Source organism: Ammospiza caudacuta, chromosome 1 (genome assembly GCF_027887145.1).
Source record: "Ammospiza caudacuta isolate bAmmCau1 chromosome 1, bAmmCau1.pri, whole genome shotgun sequence".
Classification (NCBI taxonomy): Eukaryota; Metazoa; Chordata; class Aves; order Passeriformes; family Passerellidae; genus Ammospiza; species Ammospiza caudacuta.
In genome coordinates this window covers 63,465,452-63,488,018 of record NC_080593.1, presented here as the reverse complement: position 1 = coordinate 63,488,018, position 22,567 = coordinate 63,465,452, and the positions used below count along the sequence as shown (strand labels likewise).

The 22,567-nt window shown below is 37.2% G+C and overlaps 1 protein-coding gene across 1 annotated transcript in view; it reads left to right on the top strand.

The window, feature by feature from the left end:
• Nucleotides 1-22,567, top strand: part of CDKAL1 (CDK5 regulatory subunit associated protein 1 like 1) — a 382,971-nt gene that overhangs the window by 152,423 nt on the left and 207,981 nt on the right. Inside the window, exon 9 of the mRNA XM_058800651.1 lies at nt 19,371-19,474. Coding sequence (XP_058656634.1) covers nt 19,371-19,474 — 104 coding nt within the window. The remainder of the gene's footprint in view (nt 1-19,370; nt 19,475-22,567) is intronic.

Here is a 22,567-nt window from a genome sequence, read left to right as displayed (position 1 = left end):
TAAACTGTAGTATACCACACAACTTGTAAGTCAGTGAGAAAAACAGAGGTCATCACATGCTCCAAGTGCGTCATCTCGTTAAAACTTTGGGCAGCTCCAGGCATTTTTGTGCTTCTCCGTCACTAGGTGGCTTCCCACACTGCGCAGTTTTGTGACTCTCTTAACCCAAAAGGAAGATCACCAGAATTTTAAGAGCATCCTCAGTTTCCAACTTAAATTATGTGGGGGAAAGGCTAAGAGTTGGGAGGGGGCACCAAGCTTTATTTTGCTTTGTGTAACTATGATCTGCCAGTTTCATGCACTTTCAGCTCAATCCTTTCAATGCCACATTCCCGATTATTTTGAAGGCTGATTCAGAAGATGAGACAGCTTTAACATCCTGGAACCTGATTGCAGGTTAGCATGGAGCATTGTAAGGCGACTTCCTGCCTGCCTCTTTGGCAAATGCTTCCTTGCAGAAGTGGTTTTGGATCACACAACAAGCTGCATTTTGCAGTCTGTCTGAGAAGAGATTGTTCTGAAGTTGTTTGCAGTTTCATATAGCCGTTATTCTGACATCATTTGCTCTCTGAGGTTGGAGATAAATTCCTCCCTGTTGAGCAGAGCATTCATCTGTGTCCCTTCTCTTATGCCCATATTCGTATGTCCTAAGGGAAATCTGGACAAAATACTGAGAACCACTTTATTCATTTCTCAGATTACAGTAAAGACTGAGAAATAAGCTCCTATGTCAAACTTACAATTGATATTGTGTTGTCTTTAGTCCCAAATTTTCACATAAAAAACCCCCCAAACTTGAAAAACAAGACAAGCACTAGAGAATCCATTGTTTTTCAAAAATACTGTCTTGCTGAATGTCAGTATGAGAAATGCCTGGGCTTTTATGTACTCATAGTTCTGGGTGGTTTAGTGGTCTGTTCTTTAAAGTGTTGTACAACATGAGTGTTTAAAGCTAAATGCTCATGTCTTTGCCTTTACTGCTCATCAGCAGAAGCAGGTAACTTTTACTTGCCTAATAATAAAACCAATTTATTTTGCTGGCATCAGTATGACATCTTAAATGTCACCAAAAATGAAAACATCTTGTCAAAGTGTCTGACTGAAGTGTCTCTTGTGCCCTTTCAGGACAAGGTTGAATTTTTTTTTGGAGACCTGAAAGGGAAATGTGTTAAAGGAGGTGTAAAAATAAGAATCAGATTTGGGAAATATCTTGAATTTGTTCTTAGATTTGACCTAGAGAGAAATTTAGCGGAAAAAGCGTTTTCCATGAACAATATTTATGAACTTAAAAATAAAAGAAAAAAAAATTATTTTGCATTACCTATCAAGTACACAAAAGCATGTGTTGATGATAATCTCATTGACATGTATGAATTTATAAGATTTGAAAAATTGGGAGGAATAGGGCATTGAAACTGTGGTTATCAGTATGGAACATAAGAGCAAAATCACTGAAGGAAAGGTGCTTTTAAAAAAATCCAAGCAAATAATAAATAAAAAGTTAAGGATTGAGATTGTGCTTGGAAGATAATAGGTGGCATAAAATCCAATGTAACATGTTCCAAGATTATTGATATTATATCAAATGTTTTGTGTGGAATAGTATCTTTATATGACTTACTTATATGGGAAAGAGAAAAATTAACACCCTTTAATTCTGATATTTATGCTAAAGTTCAAATAAGCTGTGAATTTTAGATTACATGACCCTTATTTTTTAGATAATTTACATTATCTCTCTTATTTCTTGATCTGTTAATTTTATTGAAGAGTCTCAAAATCTGTGTATTTTCTGTATTATTGTTCTTGACTGTCATTCTTGAAAAAATCAAATTCCTGATTGCAAAAACAAGTTACACTGAATTGAGTAATAGTTTTATTTGTGCTTCAGTTACCAAAAAAATGTAAGATGCTTAGTGCAGATTTCTGGGTTTCTTCTCCTTTTGCTTTTACTGCAAGATGCATGTTAGGAGACTTAGTGTTTACACCAAGTTTGAAGGAGGCACTTGAAGGGTCCCCATCTCCATTTGTGCAATTTAGGCAATAAATGGTAAATTTTTGTGGATGCACAATTTTTTTTTCCAACGAGGAGTCTTAACAAAAACCCGTTGAAATATTTGTTTTAAATTTTCTTTTGACTAGTTCAAATTTTTTTTTTCTACAGAACCAAGATGAATAATATCTAATAAATCACACGTGTTTTTTCACTAACCATCTAGTAGTACAAGTGAGATTGATTTCCTGAGTTTGAGGTCCCCTCTGGATCATCTCTTTCTGGGCAAGTTGCTGCTTTAGAAACTCAGGGTACTCAGCAGATGATGGAAAATGCTGAGATATTTCTGGACACCTTTGCTGCCAAGCTCTGTGCAACAGTACTGTGCTAATTCAGGGGGACTTAAAATGTCAGGGCCCACAAAAGGTAATTTCTTTCTCTGTCAACTGGATTGTAATTATGGGAGGGTGTCGAAAACCATGTCCGTTTGGGGTTTTTTTACCGAGAAGATGTTTGGGCTTTTTTTCAAATAGAGAAATACAAATGCAGAAGTGAGGTTTTGAGAAGTGCCTGGAGTTGGTTCCACCCCAACTATCAATAGTTGTGTTTGGGATTAACTGAACTGGATAATTCCCTGACTAGAGAACGTCTTTGACACGCTCCTTCTCTCTTGACAGAGATCACCCATTAGTTCCCTTGTTCAAGTTGTCATCCTTGTTTTCCTTAAGACTAAACTCAATTGAGAGGAAAAAAAAGGCAGTAAAAAGAGATCTTGGATCCCTATTTAGACTATGGTAGAAGGTAGTTGTATTACTTCTTTCAGCATGCTAGTTCTGCTGAGGAGTGTGGAGTGAGGCTTGTACAAGTGTTCTGTATTCCCTTCTGCTCTGATGTATAGCAAGATGTACAGAAGGCTTCAGTCAAGTGCTCCCCAACTACTGTGTCTAGAAAATGAGGATCAGATGTTTCTCTCTGTCCCTATGAACTGTATTGGTAGATGAAGCTCCCCAAAGTAAAAGTTTACATCAGTATGTCAGGTGTTCAATGGAGCTCCTGACTTGTGTTTGCATAAACCATCTTTCCAGACATGAAAGGTCCATATGGAATGAGCCTAAATTTGACAGTTATAGTTAGCAGTGTAGCATTAAGTCATGTATATCATCATGTGAAGGAGACAGCTCTTTAGACCTCTGTTTAATCTGTTCTTTTTTCCTTTGTCTTATTTACATCTTCAGGGACTCATCTTGTCCTGTATAGTAAGAATGTGAATCTAAAAGAAATTGTCCTGGCATGATGAAAGTGGAACTTTGTGTGTGATTCTCGTTAATGTCCTTTCTTGCAGACACAACTGCAAGTCTGAAAGTTGGTGCTTTCCTGTTTGCACATCATTCCCAAGGAGTCAAGAAACCAGAGTGCCTGTTGGTGGGATTGTGTCAGTGTTACTTAAAACAGGCTTTATCCTTACAAATGGGGTTTAGTTGTCTGGCTTGTTTGAAGCAGTGAGAAAATTTCTCTGATGTTGCCATATTTGGTTTTGGCTTCAGGATAAAGAATGGTTACTCTTGGAGGGGTGGTGGTAAATGAAAATGCATTTTTAAAATTTTTTACCTCTTGATGATTATTTGTAATGATTAATTCCTCTCTTCGGAATTACTGTTGGTTGCCCATTTTTAGGGAGATTCTTGGTCTACATCAGGAGTGGTTGGGGACACTCTAAGTCTTTACTCTGTATTTTGAATACACTAGATGAAAGTGAAGAAAGAAGCCTAAAAGAATGTGTTGTGCTGCTGGGAGTGTGGTTAACAGCTTTGCTTCTGAAACTGAATATCACCACTGACAGCATCACATATATTTAAGTAAAACACAAAACTAACTGTGAGGTTAGGCCTAAAATATGAAACTCTGTGCCATACATCTCCTTACCTTCAGTTTAAATGGTCAAACCACATTTTTAAGGCTGTTCTTAGTACTCTCCAGGGAGAGAACAAGAGGTAGGGGGCACAAACTGAAATATAAGAAATTTTTGTTTAAATGTAAGGAAAAGCTTCTTTTACAGTGGAGGTGATTGAGCTCTGGCAGAGGTTGCCCAGAGGTTGTGGAGTTTCTATCCTTAGGGATAATCAAAAGCCATCTGGACCTGCTCTGGTTGCTGCTGCTTTGAGCAGTGAGGGCTTGCACCCGATGATCTCCAGAGATCCCTCCCCACCTCAACCACTCTGTGAATCTGGGAGATTTTAAATAAATATAAACAGCAACAGAAAAACACATGAGGATTTAGATACAAACACTGTGCATAATAATGAGCTTGCTTTATGCTGGTGGAGACCCTTGCTCCGGAGGTAAATTTTGTGGTTTCACACTTTAGAAAGTAATACCCTAAAGTAAGGGTTTCTTGTCCCATGCAAAATGCATCCTCATTTCCTGACTTAAAAGAATTTCCTGTGCAATCCTGTAGGCCTGGTCAGCCTTGGGAAAGAGGAACTTTTATTTCCAAATTCCTTGCCTGCTAGGCAGAATGAAATATTCCCACTGGAAATATACACCCCAAGCTTCTGTCTTTGTAACTTTACATGTTGAATTTCATCAGCTTGATTTACAACAAGACCTCAATGCTTTTTAAAGAAAAAGCATTTTTTTCTGAATTTGTCTTTCAAATATATGGGGTTTTTTTTAAATTTTTCTATGTAGAATTTTGATTTTAAGGATTATTTTCAAAACACTGGATGAGATGTAAGGTTTTAGCTCTTTTTTTTTAGGAGTTTGGTTGATGTCTGTGTGGACTTTTTGAAAAGGAGCTATTAAAGCAAAGGTCAAGTACAAAATTGTCACTCATCACATGCTTATCTAGCTTATTTTTAAACTAACACACAAGTGCCTAAGTATCACATGCTCTTTCTTGCATTGCAGACTGGTGCCAGTCCAGACTGGTGTCTTTTTTGTTTTTAAGAGATAAATGTCTAGTGGTTTTTGTTTGCAGTGACTATGGTTTGTGAGTAATTTATGTCATATAATGTTGCTTTGTTTCTGAAGTTCAATCGTTTTGCAGAAGGTAGATGGAGTCTCCACATTTTAACTTGGTATTGGGCTGAAAACTGCAGCTGGGGAATGTTTACTGAAGGGTTTGTTTAGTCATTCACATTCCTCTTTTCTAACAGTTTGGTTTAGATCATTTGTTAAAGAGCTTAAAGAAGAACTCCCTTTATTATTGGCGCAGACAGGACGGGGTTTTTTTTCTGCAAGTTATGGTTTTTAGCTGATTTTCTAAAATTTATTTTTCCTTTACAAAACTATCTATCAGTTACTTTTAAAAAGTTTTAAGCATGGGTAATATACTGTAGTGATTTATAACTAGTCAAATACATATTGAAACTTTTGTCTTTTGCTCTAGGTATATTATAATTCTTCAGTAAAATGAAAAGTAATAACTTTTGAGATACTGTTTTTAATTTACCATTTAGGACTAGTCTAAAGGACAGTTTTGTGCAATAGGGAGAAAATATTAGTAGAAGTTAAACTATTTATGGAAGTATCAACATCTTTAGGACAGCTCAGCTTGGGTGTTCACCAAGCACACTGTAACCATGTAAATAACCTTTGATCCTGACTCAAGAGTTGGAAGTGATGTCTTCTCTAGGCTTGGCCATTTTGCTTGAACAGGAGCACTATGATAATATTGTGCTTGTTGGCTTGTGGCTGCAGTTGGTAGGTTTGCAGGGTGTCTTCCTATATCTGCAGCTGATCTCAGAACTGTTTTTTAGACATATTAAAATCCTAATCCAGCTTTTGGTTGTTTTTTTTTTTTTTTTTTTTTATGTGGGAACAGGGAATGTTCTCCAAGATTAGAGTTATGTGGATGGGAAAGCACTGTACAAGCTTGTTTGTTGTAGGTTCCTTTCTCCTGTAAATGTTTCATTAACACACTCAATATACAACCCCTGCAACTGTGCTGCAAGTCAGGCTGCTGCAGGCACTTTTTAAGCTGCTGGTATGTAACACAATCATTCTTTGTGGTTCACACAGCTGCTGAACTTACTGCAGAGACTATAATAGGAATTTTCATCATTAAGCTTAAACTAGGCCTTGCTTGTTCATTCCAGCAGCTTATGTATTTTTGAGTGTTGTTTCCTGGAGTGTAGTGTTAAAGTCAAATATAGGAGTGAAACCATACCTCTTAATAAAACAAAAGTCAGTTAAACAAAACAGAGTTACAATCACAGAATGGTTTGGGTTGGAAGGACCTTAAGGATCGCCTCGATCCAACCCCCCTGCCATCCCCAGAGACACCTTCCCCTGGACCAGGTTGCTCAAAGGCCCATCCAACCTGGCCTTAAACACTTCAGGGTATGGAGCGTCCAGAACTTCCCTGTTCCAGTGCACCACCACCCTCACAGTGAAGAATTTCATCCTTATATCTAATTTATAACCTACTTTCTTTCAGTTTGATTTATGGATATTCTTTTAAATGGCACTTACTGCCAGCTGGTTCTCAAAGGTAATATTGCTCTACCTATATCCACTTTGAACTCTGGTCTCTGCTGTCCTCCTACTCTTCTTTAGGAGTTTAGGATTTATGAAATCTTATATACATGTGGAATAATTTATGAATGTTGTTGAATACTGTATGCTCAATTATTTTCTTATACAAAAAATATGTGGGGAAAAGTAAAGTTCTCTTTTGAACTAAAATTATGAGAGTAATACATAGATACTCAGTAAATAAAATGGCTTTTTAATTTTAGTCTAGAGGAGCCGAATGCTTTATTTTCCAAAGGGATGAATGCTGCTCTGTGAAGCAAAGCTTAGAGACCTATCTCCATCAAGTCTTGTGAGACTGGAAAGTTTGATTCTATAGTTTGCATAAACTGCCTTAGACATGAGCACACACAACAGCTTACTGCACATCTGCTCATTGGGGGCTTTTATTTTTTGTTTATACAATTTACAATCAATTTAATAGAATCAGGTCCATTCCCCACTCCCCATTCTTTTCTTTTACATGTGGTAAAGGTGTGTTTGCATAATAGAGTTTAGGATTTTAGGGTGAATTCAGAAGTTAAAATATGGCAAAACGTAACTCGCAACAAAACTGATAAATTTAACCTTTTGTTTTTGGTAAGATTTGTTTACATTTTGGGTTGATATGAACATTTCAAAGGAATGTGGAGAGGCACAAATATAGTCCTCAATTCAGGGAACTAAATTATGGCACACATCTCCTCACACTCATACCTGTGGACACAAGCCTAAACCTGGAGCAGCAGAAGTCCTTGGTCTCTAGGAAGGAGTTGTGTTCTTGTTGGGTTCCAGGGTCTCAAAGAGATCAGCTGTGGTGCAGCTGTTCCAGTACTTGGTGGCTGTCATGGCACAGTACTGCCTTCGGTCTGATAGTATTTTCCTGGGTTTTTTCCCCACAACTTGCATCCATTGCTTCTATTTCTGAGACCTTGAACCTCCAACAACAGCCTGGCTGTGCCTTCACTGTATGCTCCCATCACCCCTTTGTAGACAGCAGTAACAGCTCCTCATTCCAACAAGGAACAAGCCAGTTTTCTTCATGAGGTTCCTGTTAGACCCTTTCTCCAGGCTATTGATGTCCCTTTGAATAGCAAACCCACCTTCCAGCATGTGAAGTAATCCCCCCAACTCCACTTTCAGATTTGCTGCAGATATATTACATCCCTTCACCTCTGTTGCTAATAAAGTTGGGAGATTGGAGTGTCCCCAGCATCTGTCAGTCCCTGGAGAACATGTCACCAGTTAGACTTCACACTGCTCACCACATCCCAACAGTCCAGCCCATTTTTAACCCCCTCTGCTGAATACCTGTTCAATCCATATCACAGAAGTTTGACTTTGCAGTTTCTAGAGGAGCCTTGCAAGTTAAAAATCATAAAAAAAATCAGGTCTCACTACATCCCCAGGCTTCCCTATCCCACAGGGTTAGTCACCACCTCTTTGTAGAAGGCAAGGTCAGTTCATGTCTTCATACAGCTCAGCCTTTGAGAAAAATGTCTATTTAACCCATGTCTAGAAAAGCCCATAAGCATCTTGTAGTATGTCATCAACCATATTTGTGAAAGCATTCTTGCAGGGAAGTAACTGGTCTGTGTTCTGTGGGAATCCATCAGCTTGTTGGGTCTTGTTCAGCAGCCCATAGGCACATCCTGCAAAACTCCCAATCGTCTAAAAGACTGGGTGTCTTAAAGAACTTGGTTGAAGCTGAAAAAAATAGTTCAAGTCAGGCATTGCAAAGATGACGTTGTAGCAAGATGGAGATGTGGAAATACGAGAAAAAGCTGCCATTTGAGTATTGACTAAGGCCTGTAAACAACTGAATTGCTGAGCTACTTAGTGTTTTGTCTGTCCATTCCTTTTTATTGTTAAGTCTTGCTTTGGATGACTAGGGCTGCCTCTTGTGTATTTTCCAGCCTGTAATGTCTAGAAGGCTGTTTAGACCCTGAATCCCCAAGAGGTTCTGTGGCCTGTTTTTAATGCTCTGATTTATGCATTAAGTGCTTTAGTAATGGTCTTTCTGATTTTCTTTTAAATGACTGACCGTAACTATCTGAGGTGCAATGGAAGTTACAAGGCAAAAAAAAAAAAAGTCATCTTAAGTCTAAAGCTCGTTGTCCATCTTAGTGCTTTACAAAAAGAAAAAAAAAAGAAATGCAAATTATGGTTTCTGTCAGAGCTGGCAGCAATTGAACTGGAAAAATTTCAGGCTCACCACAGACTTGAGTAGTTAAAGAGGAAATCAAAGCATACAAACACTGGCCAACTAGCTTGGAAGAATGTCAGACCATTCCAGTCACTGGGACATGAGGACACTGCAGGAGAGTTACAAGCATACAGGTCACCAAATGCAAGACGAGATGAACACCTTGAGAAAATAACAGGGAAAAAACCACCAGAAAGTAGAATAAAAGATCTGAGGAATTATTAGAATGGGAGAAGTCTAGAGAAGTAAAGCAGATGGAGAAGTTGATGATCGTTAGTAATGAAAAACTACAGTTTTTCTGTTTTTTCTGTACTGTCACTAGTTTTAAATTCTGCAAAACATACTTAAATACATTCAAAGAATAACATTAGAAAAAGATGAAAATAAAATAATTCATAACTGTTTAAGTAAGAAGGTTATGTCGATGGTTTGACTGACTCAACTCTGTAACTGTGCAAAAAGGGGATTAATTTGCTTCTAAAAATCCCTTTGGAGATTCTTAAAGGCAAACATAAGGGCCCTGGTTTAAATTTCTGTTTTTAAAAGAAATCGGTCCATGCATCTTATAAGAAAAATCTGTTTAAATCAGTCCATTAAATTGCTTGGGAAATCTTCAATTTAGGATTGGGCAATTAGTGTTGAAATGTGTGGTCTTCTTTCATTTTACATTGACAAAGTAATACATAGGGAGGAGTATGTATTTGAAGCATGTATGTATCTGTTGCTGCACAGATGCCTTCATTTCCCAGCAGGACTAACAATTTTATTACAAGACAGAGATGACATTTAGGAGCAACAGCATAATATTAATTACTTAGATCCTTGTCCACGTTGTAGTTTCTAACAGTCCTACTGCTACCACAACCAGGAGGACATTTGGGGCAGAAAGCTTTGTGTGCATGCAGTCATTGGGAAGGGTTTCTTTCTAGTGATGCCTGAAAGATAGGCTGGAAATAAATCCCCATAGAGTATGTCTGCAGAGCAGGTCTTTGTTTACTGCAGTGCTGGTGGTGAGGGGGATATCTCCTCCTAACTCACCCACCTTTGTCAAGTACTCTGGTATGTTTGTACAGTAGGTATTGTTTAGGGTCACCATGTCACTACACCATCATCATGTAGGCTCCAGAACTGATTTACATTGCATGATCTCGTGGTTATTAGTTCTTTCACACTGCCCTTGCATCTCCCCAATTTGGGGGTTGTCAGGGGTCTTTGATGAAGGCTTCCAAGGTCGTCTTAGCAGCTGAACTTTTCAACTTTGTCTTTGGAGCAGGTGCAGTTACAGTGTTCCTTGGTCTGTCTGGTCTTAGCTGGTCTAAATTCTTAATTTTCTGTCTAATTGGCTTTGCACTTGCAGTTTTTCATTAGTACTATACTTATCTATATCTAAAGCTATCCACCTGGTGAGATTTTTTCCTATTTTTTGTCTATTCAGCATTAAGCAACTAGTTAACTGTATACTAGTCACTATATTGTATAAAAAGGTATTTATATCAGGTTGTATAGGTATAAAAGGCTATGATTCAGGTTATATTGATATCAGGTTCCATAGATATGTAAGAGATCATGATTCAGGTTATATTGATATCTTATGACTCAAGCTATATAAACACCTTTTAACTTTGACTTAAGTTACAATTGGTGAGTTTGTTTTTATTATGCAGTTACTTCCATTATTTTACCCAAACAATTCAGATCCAGTTTCCCACAGACATTTTACAAATGCTTTTTTGGAAATTGGTCTGATGGCAATCTCAGATAAAGTCTAAATTAAGCCTGGTAGTTTTAGTGCTGCTGAAATGTGACTTTTTTCCCCCCCTCAGGATGTTTTGACCAGTACAAAAACAATACCTTTTATCCCAAGAATCTGTGTGGTACCTGCTGTATGTTACAGAATTAACTGCAGCCTAATGTTTCCTGTGAGATTTCACCACTCTAAAAGGGTCTGTCCCAAAAGCCATTCAGGAAGTAAAAACAATAGCTCTTGTCACAGGCAGTGGTCTACTTTTCAACCATGTTTTCTGTGGGGTTGATTCAGAAGCTGCTAATATTGTGAAGGTGCATGGTAAGTGAAGTGGATTGATTATAGAAGGACACTTGACTCCCTTTAGCCTTCTTCCAGTCATAGAGATCTGCTGAAATGCTTCATTCCTGAAACAGAACTTTAAATGTGCTCATTATACACACCCACGCCCCTAAAATTCACAATTTTAATTGAAATAGGAGTATGTCATTAAAATCTCTGAAAGCTTGATTTTTTAAAGCTTTTGAAATTGTTCATTACTAACCCAATTATGTTTTGCAGTACATTCTGTGTAAGTTTTGCAAAGTCATCTGCCCCCCAGTAGAGTATTTTAAATACAAATATACTATTTGTTGCTTTAAATACTAAGGCAGTTGTCAAATCACTGCCCTCTGCAACTTTATAAATTAAAGCAAGTCTCCAAGAATCCTGTTCTCAGGGGTCATTTTCCAGCCACTGCTGCTCATTAGGAGGGATCTGAGAGTTACAGTTCCTCATGCGTGGTGATAAAGTGATGTTGGGCTCTTCTGCCGCTGGGTCTCTGGGATTAGCTGTGAGCAGATTTCTAAGAAAGTATCTTTTTTTCTGAGATTCTTCTGCCATAGCTCTTCATTTCTACCCCCTTCATTACTGCTGTTTGACTGAGACCAGGAGTCATCATCTTCTAAACATTATTGCTGTTTATGAAGTGCTGAAAGAATTGATGACTTGTAGTTACAATGCCATGGCATTTTCTGCTCCACACAACCACAGAACCTCATTTATCTACCTGTGCTGTTTTAGCTGAGTTTCTTTCTTAATATTAATGCCTGTCTTGATCTGTCCCCAAAGCTGATTTCTACATAGCCACACAGCTATTTGGAAATACTTATTTTAAAATAAGTTATGTCTCTGTGAATCATAGGGCTTTAGTTTGAATTGTATAGGAAGAAAACCCCAGCATTGCAGTTTCCAGTAAGCATCATGGTCTGCACTGTTTTGGGTCAGGATGGGCAGCACAGATGTGTGCACCTTAGCAGAGGGACATTTTATCTTGTAATATCAATTTAGAATGCCTTAATATATTAATTCAGTTGCAAAACTGTGTGGCCAGAGTAACTAATCGAGAAGTTCATTAGACAAACACTGAAAAGTGCCATTGATGCACTTGATTTTAAATCATTCTCGTTGAAGTGAGCAAGGTGAATGTAGATGATATAACTACACAGCTGTGACCTTTGAATCACCTACACTTGACTGTAGGAATTCAGTTTCAGAAAATGCAAATATTTAAAGTACGAAATTGAATCATGTTATGGCTTATCAGACTAATGGCGCTCCTTCTCTCCAAATTCTTTTTGATTAGTAACTAGTGAGACATTACCAAATAAAACACGGGCTTCCAAGATCTTTAGAAGAACAAAATTTAATGCATTTCCTTGCCATTTTGCTGAGCATGGCATGAGTAGCAGAATTCAAAGATAGCATCTCATGGTGGCATCCTACTTTGAGAAAAATGTGTGCAGTCCCATGTGTTGTATAGTATTGCTTGAAAGGTCATACTATTTTCTGCTAAACCTCTTTTGAGAGACTTTTCAGGCTGGCATTGCACTTTCAGAGAACTTTTTTCACAGCATATCTCTAAAATACTTGGCTACAAGGATAAGTCCAGACAAGTCCTGTTCTTATCATATCGAAAATGTTGTAACCTCAAGTGCGTGTGTGTACCCGTGGCTGGTGTCCAAGCTCAGTCTGAACAAGCTGGGATACCAGCAACAGTATTTCTGTAATAATGTGGTTTGCTGCTTAGACTAATTAGCCTTTATGCGAAATTGCTTGCCACTGTTTCAGAAGTATTTTAAATCTTGAATATTTTTAAAGTGAAAACAACCTCCCATACCCCAAATACTTGTCAGGAAGTTATATTCCCTGCCATTGTGAGTTGAAAAGCTTTATTGTGAAATGTGCAAACTTCAAGCAAAAGAACAGTTTCCTGAAAACAAGTCAGCCAGATTGGGCATGCCCTTTTTTTTTTTTAATTTTTTTTTTAATTTCTTGTGAAGGACTTTTTTCCCCCTGATCCATTACTGTTATGCTTGAGGGAATTTAGATATTTTGGAAGTAAAAGTAGACTTCATAGAGGTAGAATGCGAAGAAGTATTACTGGCATTTAATTCTACAAATATAGTATGATATTTAACCATAAGTATAGTGTCAGTGTTGTTAGGTTTTCAAAACTTGGTATTCTAAGTAGAAAAACATTTGTAGAATTCTACTAGCTTTTGATGAATAATTTGTGACTGGTGTCCATCTTTTCACCTGCTGGCAGTAGGTATTTTGTATATTTCTTTTGCTCAGTCAAGCCTGCAAAGGGAGTTTTCTCTGTATTCACACTACAGAACATTTTTGTCAAAATTACATTTGATAGAAACTGTAAAAATATCTTTTAACAGCATAAAACTCTTCTCTAACCTGTATTTTGAAGCAAGCAAGTGATGTTCTCCTTTCAGGAAAACCATAGTTTTAATACAAAATATTCTTGGTCTGGAGCTGTTGAGACCACCTGAGGAAGTCTGGTGGTAGATGCAGAGAAATGGTGTGGGAGACAGTGATGAGCAATCTTTTCATGTTTGTACTGATATAATGTGCCAGGGGGGTCAGTGGCACTGCAATACTGGCAGAATTTTTTCTTTTATTTTTTTTAAATAGGACAAACTTCATAAAATTTTGAATACGTAAAGTTAGTCAGATCTCATAATAGCAAATATTAGTGTTTAGTCTGAATTGTGATTAATGATTTTATGCAAATTGCCAATTTGGTACACCACCTCAGAAGCAAGCAGGATTTTACCAGATTATTCCAGAAATTGAGGGAACACTTCCCCAAGACTAACCACCTGCAGAGTAGCAGAGATTTTCTATCACATTTTATATATATTATATATATTTTATGTATGAGCATTCAACTCTCCCATCTTGCTCACAGATGTGTGGTCTTGATCAGTCACTTTCAATTTGAATGACGCACACACTAATGAATGGCTCATCACACGCTGTAATTGAGCTGTTTTCTGATCCTTGAATGAAAGATGTTTTATATTTTTCCTATCTGAGCGTGGAATCTTGTCTTCACTAAACTTAGTGACATAAGTCCCACTAAGAGGAGCCAGCATATTTTTCCTCGTGTCTCCACTCTCATGCTTGTCTGCTGCTGAAATCCACTGATTAGTCCCACTGAAGGAAAGTCTTTATTTGTCTGCTGTGTCATAAGCATTCCTACTCATAATTAGTTCCATGTGTAAGGGGGAGCCTTTCATGTTAAGTGTGTGTTTTATGAGGAATATTACTGTTTTGAAAATGAAGAGTCAGGTTAGTATAATGCAAAACATGAGCACATACTAGATAAACATTGTAAAGATCTCTGTTACCTATGTCTACAAGAAAATTTTAGGCACTTTACCAAAATGTTGATGATGCTCAGTTTGGTAATATGTTTGAAAAGTGTTTTAATTAGCCACATGGTGGTGATTTATCTGTGGATAATATTTTATCTTGCTGTGAATAGTTCTGTGTATTGGGCACATAGCTGATTAAAGGTTAATAATTCAAAGCAAAAGGTTAATAATTCAAAGTACCTTAATCAGTTTAGTATGTTGGAAAACCAGGGCTCGGTGTTTTTTGTTCTGGAATCACTCTAAAATTTAGCCAAAACAAATTGGCAATTACAAACACAAATATCATTAATTATTTTCTATAAATGTCTGTGATCTCTTTGTGCAAAAAAAAAAAAGCTTTGACCTGCATCAATACAAACTAACATTTCCAAACCAGCTATAAATGCTTCAAGAATGCTCCCAGTTTAACACAAAGCAAATACTCTCTTGCAAGTACTGGCTTCTTGGCTGTGTAGTCCCATGTATGTGAGCTGGAGCTGTGGTAAAGGCTGCTTTTTAAGGAGGTGTCAGTTTTAGGTGAACCACTTGGTGGTGGATGCCACTTAGTGAGAGGCAGTGCTCAGATTCTCAGAGTTCTCAAAATCCTTTTTCCACTTGATTGTCTGTGGTCTGAGTGTGTGGCAGCATGGACATAGGAGTAATTTGTTACGCTGGAAACTTGGAGAGGAGGCTGGCTTACTAGGGAAGAAACCACTACAGATCCTTGATTATACTTATGGTTTAGTTTAAATTTCTGTTTTGAAGAATTGGTAATTCTTATATCTGTGAAAAGTGGTTAGTTCAGCATTTTTACAAGTAGTTTAAATCTGCATCCTTTTGTTGATCGGCTGTATCCCAAAAGATTATTTCCTTATCCAAGTTGTTATTAACAAATATAGTACAAACAGGATATAAAAGTTTTGTCTCCTTTAGTTTGCTTTCGAAAACTGATCCTTTTGTATGTTACATCTAAGTCTGTCTCTTTCTGGTTTTGTTTTATCATCTCTTTAAGTACCAAAAAAATGAAAAAACTAAATTATTTAGACGTGTCTTAACTTATTTATAGTGGAATAAGTTAATTACCGCAGCAAAACTTGAAAAAAGTCTGCCTCCAAGTTCCAACTTTCAGCTCCTACCCCAAAATAAATCAATAAACCCTCTGAAGTTGTACTTAAAGACCATAGTAATAAATGTCTCGGAAGCAATACCACATACTACAGTGAATATTTGGAAAATATAATATTGTGAAAATATTGGCAAATATAATAATAATACTGTGAATATTTGGAAAATATCTTCTTCTTTATTCATGCTTGTTTCTCCACATTTCCATGCTATCTTTGTGACAGAGTTTACTGAAATACCACAGAAGAGCTGCTGTTGCTGCATGTTTTCAGGTAGTGCGGTCTTGTAGGACAGGAGCATTGATTGAAGATGTGAGAATTATGTTCAAGGTTTGGAGATTAATAATTTCAGTATTTAGCACTGTTGCATAGTACTTAACACTTCTAGTGTTTACTATTTTTGCTGTAAAGCTTTTCAAATATTGCTACCCAAATACAGAGCAAAATACATAGTAAGGAATGGATATGATTTATGCATAAATTCTAAGGAGAGGAGAGAAAGAGGTGGCATGGTGTATTTTATAGATGCACCATACATGATAAGGGAACAGGAAAATTCTATGTATACAGCATAAATTATCCTTTTTACTGTACCTCAACACCAGTTTAGATTTTAGCTCTACTACAAAAGAGTAAGTTTAGAAGTTTTTTAAAGTAACTTACTAATATTACAGTTTTTAACAATCTTAGGATGACTTGACACACCTGAATGTTGACAAAAAGCATTGTTTTCATTCAAAGTTACAGTTCAAGGCAACAAAAAATTTGTGATAAAATTTTTGTTGGAACTCTAAGGCAGAATTTGCAAATTTAAGGAGATTATAAAAGTTGTTGTTGCATTTTTCTCATTTGTTGTTGTTTTCTTTCCAAAGCTGAGCTTCAAATTGAACCAAATAAATTTACTTTATCCCAAGAGAAAAAATCTTGGTGCATTCCTTTGTTACTGATGGCAGACAGAATTCTCTTCTGTGATTGAAAAAGCCAGTGTTAAAGTAACCTGCTGTTCAAGGGGCAGGATAGTTGTAGTAAAATTTCTTCTTGACCCGAGAAGTTTGACAAAATGGCAGGTAATTTTATTTTCCTGGAGAAAACAAAAGTTAGTGTAGTACAAAGGTTAGTACATAATATCACACCTTTTGTGTTTTGCTTCCAAAAGGGCAGACATATTTGTTCTGAAACTGATTTTATGTTTCCTTAACTGATCTGTAATGTTTTTTCTCTGTGTAGCTGTGTGGAAAGAGGCCGGTTTGCTGAATGAATGATGTGGAGGGAGAGGAGTGTGACAGTGGTATGTTGGGATGGGAGCATGCTTAGAAATTACGTGTTGGCTTGAATGGAGAGTTGTGCTTTAAAAACAAACTAACAGAAAAGAAAATCAAGAAAACAAAAAAAAAGGAAGGAGACATGCTTTGTGTAAGGGGAGCATGGAGGGGAAGAAATACCCATGGGCTTTGAGGGAAAGCCATTCATGACAAACTTTAGGTGACAGTAACCTAGAAGAAAAACATTTTCATTTGCTATAGAGGTTACACAGACAAAGTATAAACCAATTTTCTGCTTACACTTTCTTGATTTCAAGTGCTGCCTTTCACACATGCTTCAGATCCTGTGCAATGGAAAGCTTTTGATTTGCAGGAGAAAGGGGAGATACATCTGATGAATAAGTTGCCTTTGGGTGGCAATGAGTCACTTATTTGGAACAGGTTGTAAATATTCAGTTTTAGGGATTTTTTCTATTTTTAATACCCTGTTGGATATTCTACTGGCAACCTTTTTCATATACATTTTTAGTTAATAGAACAGCCTGATTGCTGCTGTTAAGCAGTATCTTTTAGTTTTCTGATCTGGAGTGAATGCTAAAATCTGATGTTTTGATCTGGTAAGCACAACAAATAATATACATATCCAGAGAGAATCACAAACTACCTAAATGTTCTCCTAGAACTTAGTATGCTGTTGAATGGAGAAGGTCTCGGGGCTGAGGGGATGTGCAGTGTCAGGAGGGCAGCTGAACAAATTCTGGGCAGTGTTCTGCCCTTCCTGAACCCCTGCTTATGCAAAAGCAGCAGAACTAACATGTGAGTGGAGTCTTTGTGAAGAAAAACCTTTTGAGTTTGCAAAGCACTAATCAGCTAGTCATGAAGATGCCAGACATCCTAATAGAAGACAAGATACATCCAAGTAATAAACACAGTCTTGGAGCTGGTGACTTCATCAAAAACTGCCCTGTGCTATCTTTGCCTTTTTGATATTGTTTTGAAAGTTCTCTGGTATTTGAACTACTAACTATGCTGTAGTTGGAACATTTGCCTTTTCTGGTACCTAAATGTTTTCTTGTCCTGTTTAATATCTCTGTCGATGAGGGGATCAAGTGCATCCTCAGTAAGTCTGCAGATGACACTAAAGTTGGGCTGGGGTGTGGATCTGCTGGAGGGTAGGAAGGGTCTGCAGAGGGAGCTGAACAGGCTGGGTTGATGTGTCAAGGCCATCCTTAGGAATTTCAAAAAGGCCAAATGCTTGGTCCTGCACTTGGATTGGAAGAACCTCTTGCAGTGCTACAGGCTGGGGGAAGAGCGGACAGAACACTGTCCTGTGGAAAAGCACCTGGGGATGCTGGTTCACAGTGGCTGAACAGGAGCCAGCAGTGCCCAGGTGGCCAAGAAGGCCCATGGCATCCTGGCCTGTGTCAGCAATAGCATGGCCAGCAGGACCAGGGCAGGGATTGTCCCTCTGTACTCAGCACTGGTGAGGCCGCACCTCCAATCCTGTGCTCAGTTGTGGACCTCTCACTGCAAGGAGGAGATTGAGGGGCTGGTCTGTGTCCAGAGAAGGGGATCAGAGCTGGGGAAGGATCAGGAGCACAAGCCTGGTGAGGAACAGCTGAGGGAGCTGGGGGTTTTAGCCTGGAGAAAAGGAGGCTCTGGGAAGACCTCATCACCCTCTAGAGATGCCTGAGAGTGTAGCCAAGTGGGGGTCACTTGCCAGGAAACCAGTGACAGGGCAAGAGGAAATGGCCTCAAGCTGTGCCAGGGGAGGTTGAAGATGGACATCAGGAGGAGCATCTTCACTGAAAGGGTGGCCAGGCAGTGAACCAGGTTGCCCTGGGAAGTGGTAGAGTCACCATTCTTGGAAGTGTTCAAGAGATGAATGTAGCACTTAGTGCTGTGGTTTATTTGAGGCAGATGGTGATCATCAGTTGGACTTGATGATCTTGGAGGTCTCTTCCAGCCTTAAAGATTGTATGATTTTATGAAGCTGTGGCCTGGACAGAATCTATGGTCTTCTAGTAAGCATGAACAATAGAAATATTTAAAGAGTTTTTTGGGGTCTGTGAGGTTTTTAGGGCTTAGGTTTAAATGCTTTAACCTGAAAAACCTAGAGCAATATCAGCTCTAAAAAGGGGAGAAGGGAAGAAAAGCATAACAGGCTTACAATGAGAGGTAGTTTTTTTTTGTTTTGGTCTTTCCATCCTTGTACTCGGAATAAGTCTGCCTTTAGTATATTGTCAGGTAAATTAAAAGCAATCACATTATTTCTTCATTTTCTTGTAGGAGTTTTCATTAGTTTTGCAGTCTTTTGTGCCAAACTCTTTTCTAGTTGGTGATTCTGTCTTCATTACATTGTTTGTTCTATTTATACTAGCCAAAGGAAAGATATAAAAAATTATGGAAGTGTCTTTTCAAGTATATGCACTTTTAAAAATCTACTTGCAGCCTTTTGGGACTTTTTTCATTTACTTTCTTGTTCAGGTTGGGTTTTTTTATGTAATAGAGGGATCGGAAACCTAGAGATTGACCTTCAGTAATAAAAAATTATTAACCTGATTATACCTTTCTAAAAAATATTTAAATTCCCACTCTTAGTTTTGTATGTGGTTCCCACTGATTGTTTTTCAAACTTTCATATAGATGTGAAAGATACTTTAAAAAGTTAGGACAGCAAAACAGTTTCAAAACTATTCCATTGATTTAAAAACAAAATATTACTATTTTCTGGTCATAGATATAAAAACTAATTTTTCCAGAGATACTTAATAAATAGAGCTGTGCCTATAAAGGCTTTCCTGGCTAGAAACTGAGAATTTTCATTTTCTGAACAGGTGTCTCAATGCATGTACCTACTGTAAAACTAAGCATGCCAGAGGAGATCTAGCAAGTTATTCTATTGAAGAACTGGTGGACAGAGCCAAGCAATCTTTTCGAGGTAAGAAATTTTATCTCTACAATAAAAGTCAGCCACTGAAGTGTATCTGGGCTTACCTTCACACATAATAATTGGGGTACAATATGACTCTGTTCTTATTAGTAGTCATAGCTGTGTCTCGTGGTGTCTTTGTGGTAGAAAGCCATGCTTTTGTTATGGTGTACACATCTATTTGCAAAATGTGGTCTTTTAAGGAGTATTTTATTTTTGTTTTGTATTGTTCAAGTGAAGTTCTGTGTGTGGATCTTTTGGAGGTGATGTGGAAATGGTAAAATTTGTTCATTTTACTTTATCGCTAATTTCTTAAAGAAGGTGATGGAAACCTTTTTCATTCAGCTATGGAAATTTAATGAGCCTCCCGAGGATTCTTAAATCCTATTCAGCAATACATTGATTTTGCTGGTAGTTGATTTAGTGGAGACACTCTGGGGTGTTTCTGAGACCCATTCAAAGCTTATCAGCTTTTAACTTCTGTAGGATATTTGTAGTGTCACATGGATTCAATCAAATACTAAGTTTTACCTGCAGTACACTATCTGGGGCCAGTATCTGCCTAAAGCTCTTGCATGTATGTTAGTTATGATAGCTTTATTGTATCTTAGTATTTATTCTTTATATCTAAATTTTACCTGTGTTTCAAAAATACAGATTTCAAATTATGTCAGTATTCATTGTGAAGGCACAGGTGATGTTTGTTCTGTTTGTGTACCATTTTGAAGGACTGAAATGTACATTAAAAACGCTCAGGTAATTCTGGTGTAGCAGTTTCTTTATCTTTGTATGGAATACTTTGAATCAAAAGGAGTAAATGCAACATTTGATGTCACATCCTCTGGGCTTCACTTATGGCTCTGAGAGTTGCAAATGTTCTAGTAAGAAGTCTCCAACAATTGAAAGCTTTTTGAATCTATCCTTCTTTAGGGATCCATAATGAATCTTACTTAGGCCAGTGATAAACTTTTGTCTATTCCTATCAGTTGTATGCAAGGAAACCCTTTTTCCTAATCAAAGCCCATATTCACAAATTCTAAGTTCTACATTATGCACACAGAAGGTTCTTGCTTAAAATTGAAAATGCCCTTTCCTTTAACTTGTGTGAAAAGCCAAGTACCTCTCTTTTCTTCTGTGAAGCTCATCTGTGATTTCCACTAATTTTTTCTTATTGTTTAGGTTTGTAGAATTAATGCTCTCATTGTTGTGCATTGGATTGGCTGCTGGGATTGTCTGACAGAAATCCTGTCCTGTCAGATTTCTTGGTTTAGTAGGATAAGTTTCTACAACATATTTACATATTGTGAAATAATCAATAACTGAAATAGAGAATACATAAATATGCTTGTTATTTTGTTGGAGAAACAGCTAAGGAAACATTTTTCAGAAAGCTAGGAGTTTTCAGTAATATAAAACAGATGATTTTGAAATTGGCAAGTAGTTACTGAGCAGGAGAGAAGCTGCCATTTATAAGTAGCATAAGAATTGTTACTCAGCACTGTATAGCTGTTCTAAAGAAACTTTGGACTATTCTTCAAGAAAGTATGACAGAGATAAGATGTGTAATAAGTCAGGCTTATGACCTTGTTTAAGTTAACTATCTAAATTTTATTGCGATTTATGGCATGTGTGGAAAGAAAAAACCCCAGACTTGTCTGTCCTGTTATAATTGTACTTATATACCATAAATTCAACATTGTATTAGCATAAAGATGTATTTACTTGGCATAACAACAAAGAAAACTCAAGTTTTGTTTGTCTTTGCAGACAATGAATGTGAGATTTTGGAAAGTATTTTCAACTTGAGTATTGTACATTTGGATTGAAAAATGAGTAATTCAGTTCATGTGTTGTACTGTGGCCTTTATTATAAATATTGACTCTTTCAAAATAATTTGATTTCTAATGGAAAAAGTTGCCCTTAAGCTATTGTTTTGAAATTTCTTGAAGAAATGCTATGACGTTCCTCACAGCAGGCTTCTCCAGGGAGTTCTATTCTTGTTTGGCCTTACACTGCTACCTCTGTTAGAGGCCATAAGGAAAGAAGCAAGTATTTATTCAGTTATAAAGTGGCTTTGCCTCCAGCTTTCACATACCTAGAAATGGATGAAATAGTTAGATCCTTAGTTTGCAGAGAATTTATTACTGCCAGCTTGCTGCAGCTGTGGGCTGCAGAATCTTCATCCGTCCAGTGAAAGACTTTAGCAATTCAAAGCCATTATTCAATTTTTTGCTGAGTTATTGAGCCACAATCTCTTCAACAATCACTTCTGTTTTCACAGAAGATGTATTTCTGAAGCTCTAGTTTAAAACAGGGAGGTACAGATGTGCCATGAAAAGTTTTTCCACTTCGAAAACTGATTGAAAAGAGATTGCTGAAATCACCACGATTGAACAAATATTAGCCTATTTCTTGTACTTTTTCAGCCTCTGAAATAAGCTGTTTTTCTTTTTGTATATTATTTTAATATCTTGAATTCAATGTGCAATGTGCAAAAAACTGTTGTAGATTTCTAGCACAGGCTGCATACTTTCATAATGCCTTGGACTAAGTGTTCAGTACTAAGGTGTACTGAAATTGAGGGGGTTTTGCATACTTTTGCATGGTTAATGTTTCCTCTCCACTCCATAATAGTTTTGAAGTTACAAGTCACATGAACTTGAATATTTCACAAAATTTCATTAAGAAAATAACCTATCTTAAGTTGAAAGTAGTTTGTTGAGTATTTTCATTTTTTAACTTTAATGGTTTTTTCTGTGAACTTGAACTGTTAGTAAGTAGTAGTTCAATTTTTTTTACATGAGCAGCGATGTCAAATCAGAATATGTAGCAGAGTTCTGTAAGGAAAACTAGTAAAAGAAAAAGTATTGTGAAATACAGTAGAGTGGTCTTTGAGTGGAGAACAAATGTCTACTGTTAGGTTGTTTATGCAGAGTTTTTCTACAGCTGATTGTACAGCGCTTTCTTTGTGTCATCAATTTATTAGTAAGTTTTTTCAAAATGTGCTGTGTCATGTTCAGTGCTGTATTTTAGGGGATTGCATTTACAGTTATGAGAGGGCTCTTTCTTTCCTAGGCAAAGCAACTTTATGTATAACAATG